This window comes from Hipposideros armiger, unplaced genomic scaffold (genome assembly GCF_001890085.2).
Source record: "Hipposideros armiger isolate ML-2016 unplaced genomic scaffold, ASM189008v1 scaffold_561, whole genome shotgun sequence".
Taxonomy (NCBI): Eukaryota; Metazoa; Chordata; class Mammalia; order Chiroptera; family Hipposideridae; genus Hipposideros; species Hipposideros armiger.
Window position 1 is genome coordinate 931461 of NW_017731911.1, and position 2006 is coordinate 933466.

General features: G+C 50.3%; 1 protein-coding gene across 1 annotated transcript in view; it reads left to right on the forward strand.

Moving 5' to 3' along the window:
* GNLY (granulysin) overlaps positions 1-1183 on the forward strand; it is a 12302-nt gene extending 11119 nt beyond the window's left edge. The window contains exon 4 of the mRNA XM_019623752.1: positions 1030-1183. Within this exon, the coding sequence (XP_019479297.1) occupies positions 1030-1041 (12 nt within the window). The 3' untranslated portion in view covers positions 1042-1183. The remainder of the gene's footprint in view (positions 1-1029) is intronic.
* The last annotated feature ends 823 nt before the right edge of the window (positions 1184-2006 follow it).

Consider the following 2006-nt stretch of genomic DNA (forward strand, 5'->3'; position numbering starts at 1 on the left):
AGAATAATAATCCCTATTTCTGAGTTGGAATGAGGACTGAATAAGCTCATCATGTACAAAGAGTTTGCACCAAGGAAATGTCCTTAGGCTGGGATATACAAGAGACACCAGAGCCCTGTTTAAACTCCAGTTCCCAGACCAGCACTGATCCTTGGGGACAGAAGCCGAAGCCACCTCCTTCCCTGTGACACTAGGGGGCTGAGAGCTGGACTCAGGAATCGTGCTAGGTGTGGCGTGCTCTCCTGGCTTCTCCCTCCAGGGCTGTCCAGGCTGTGCCCAGAGAGAACAGGCCACAGCTGCAGGAGCTGGGGCTGGGAAGGGGCCTGTGATTGGCACTGGCAGCTCCTGTAGCCCTCACTGATGCTGCGGGACTTAATGCTGGCAGGTCCAGTGTTGCTACTTAGTGTGCAGTCTCCATCATTTCTGTCATTGGAGCCTGTGGCTTTTTTTTCCCCCGCTGGAGATTTTATTTGGGAATTGAGGAAGGGGAACAGTGTTGGGGAATTGGGGAAGGGGAACAGCCAAGTTGTTGTCCTTCAATCTTAGTTGTGGAGGGCGCAGCTAGGTCACCTCCCAAGTCCAGGTGCCATCCGGGTGCCCATTGGCAGTTCTGCAGCTCAACCCACTCAGCGGAAGTTGCTGAGTGAAATCTTAGGTGGAGGTGGGCGAGGCCACCATTCCATGTGGGAGTCAAACTGGGCACCTTGTTGTTAGGAGCACGTGTTCTCACCAGCTGAATAATCCTGCCACCTGTTGGCAGCTCTGCGGCAGCTCATCTCTGGAGCAGCTCAGTGGCCCATGTGGGAATTGAACTGGCTACCCTGTTGCTCAGAGCTCGCACTCTTAACCAACAGAGCCACTCGGCTGGCCCAAGCCTGTGGCTTTTGTCTTCAAAGCTCCTCACATGCACAGGCTCCTGACTTGCTTCCAGAATGTCACTGGTGTTTTCAGCAGGGACAGGTGGCTCTGACTCCCTGTTTCCGCTGTAGACCCCACACATCTCACGGCTGGCTCTTCTTTCCACTCCAGGTTTTCATCTGAGCCTCTGGGGCCCCTGAGCCCACCCTGAGGGGAGAAAGCACAAGAACTTCATCACTGGAGGCCAGATCCTCCCTCCCTAATCCAGAGTCCGCCTCCAGTTTCTTTCAAGTTCCTCCTCCTCTACCTTTCCCTCTCAGGAGAATAAAATGTCATGCAAGCTTTTAACACAGTTTCTTTTCTTTTGGTGGATTTGAGAGGAGGGGCTCAGAGGCATGTTTGGGGTCTCATGCATTCATTCAGGAAATGTTTATTCTAGGTCCCCCCCCTTTTCTGGATGCCAGGGACCTAGTGGTGAACAAGACAACCATAGGCGCTCTCACACATGTTTGAGCATGCACTAGAGCCACATGTTACTACAGAGGCTGGGGTACACAGCAAGTACACACCCAGATGCTCTCAGAATGGTTGGAGCAATCAGCATGGTTACTGTTAGAGTTCTTGTGGTCACAAGGAACAGAAACCCATCCTTGTGCTTCTCTTGGCAGCCAGCCTTCTTTTGCTGTTTTGCGTGAGTGTATTATTTAGGATTCTTTTGGTTTCAAGTAACTTCTGTCTTAGCTCACTTTAGCATAAATAAAAAAGGTAATTTATGGGCTCAAATAATTAACCAGTCCACACATAGCTTCAGGCACAGAATGATCCAGAAATTGGTGGTGTCCCTAGAGCTCTAGTCCTTTTTCTGCTATTCTCTCATTTCTTCCCACCTCCATATACTGAAAGTGACCTCCGACTAGCTTCCTTCTTGCCAGCAGAAATGGCTGCCTCAGGTCAAAACTTTACATCTATACAGTAGGTCATCAGGAGGGAAAGAGAGTTCTTTGGTAGATTCTCTTCCAGTAGCTGCCTTGGAAAAGAAAAGAAGCTTCTTTCCTAGAAACCCCATCAGATTTTTCCTCAGTTCTCATTGGCCTGAATGGGTCAGGTGCTCTCTTCAACCAATCACTAGGTCCAGGGGCATGGGATAC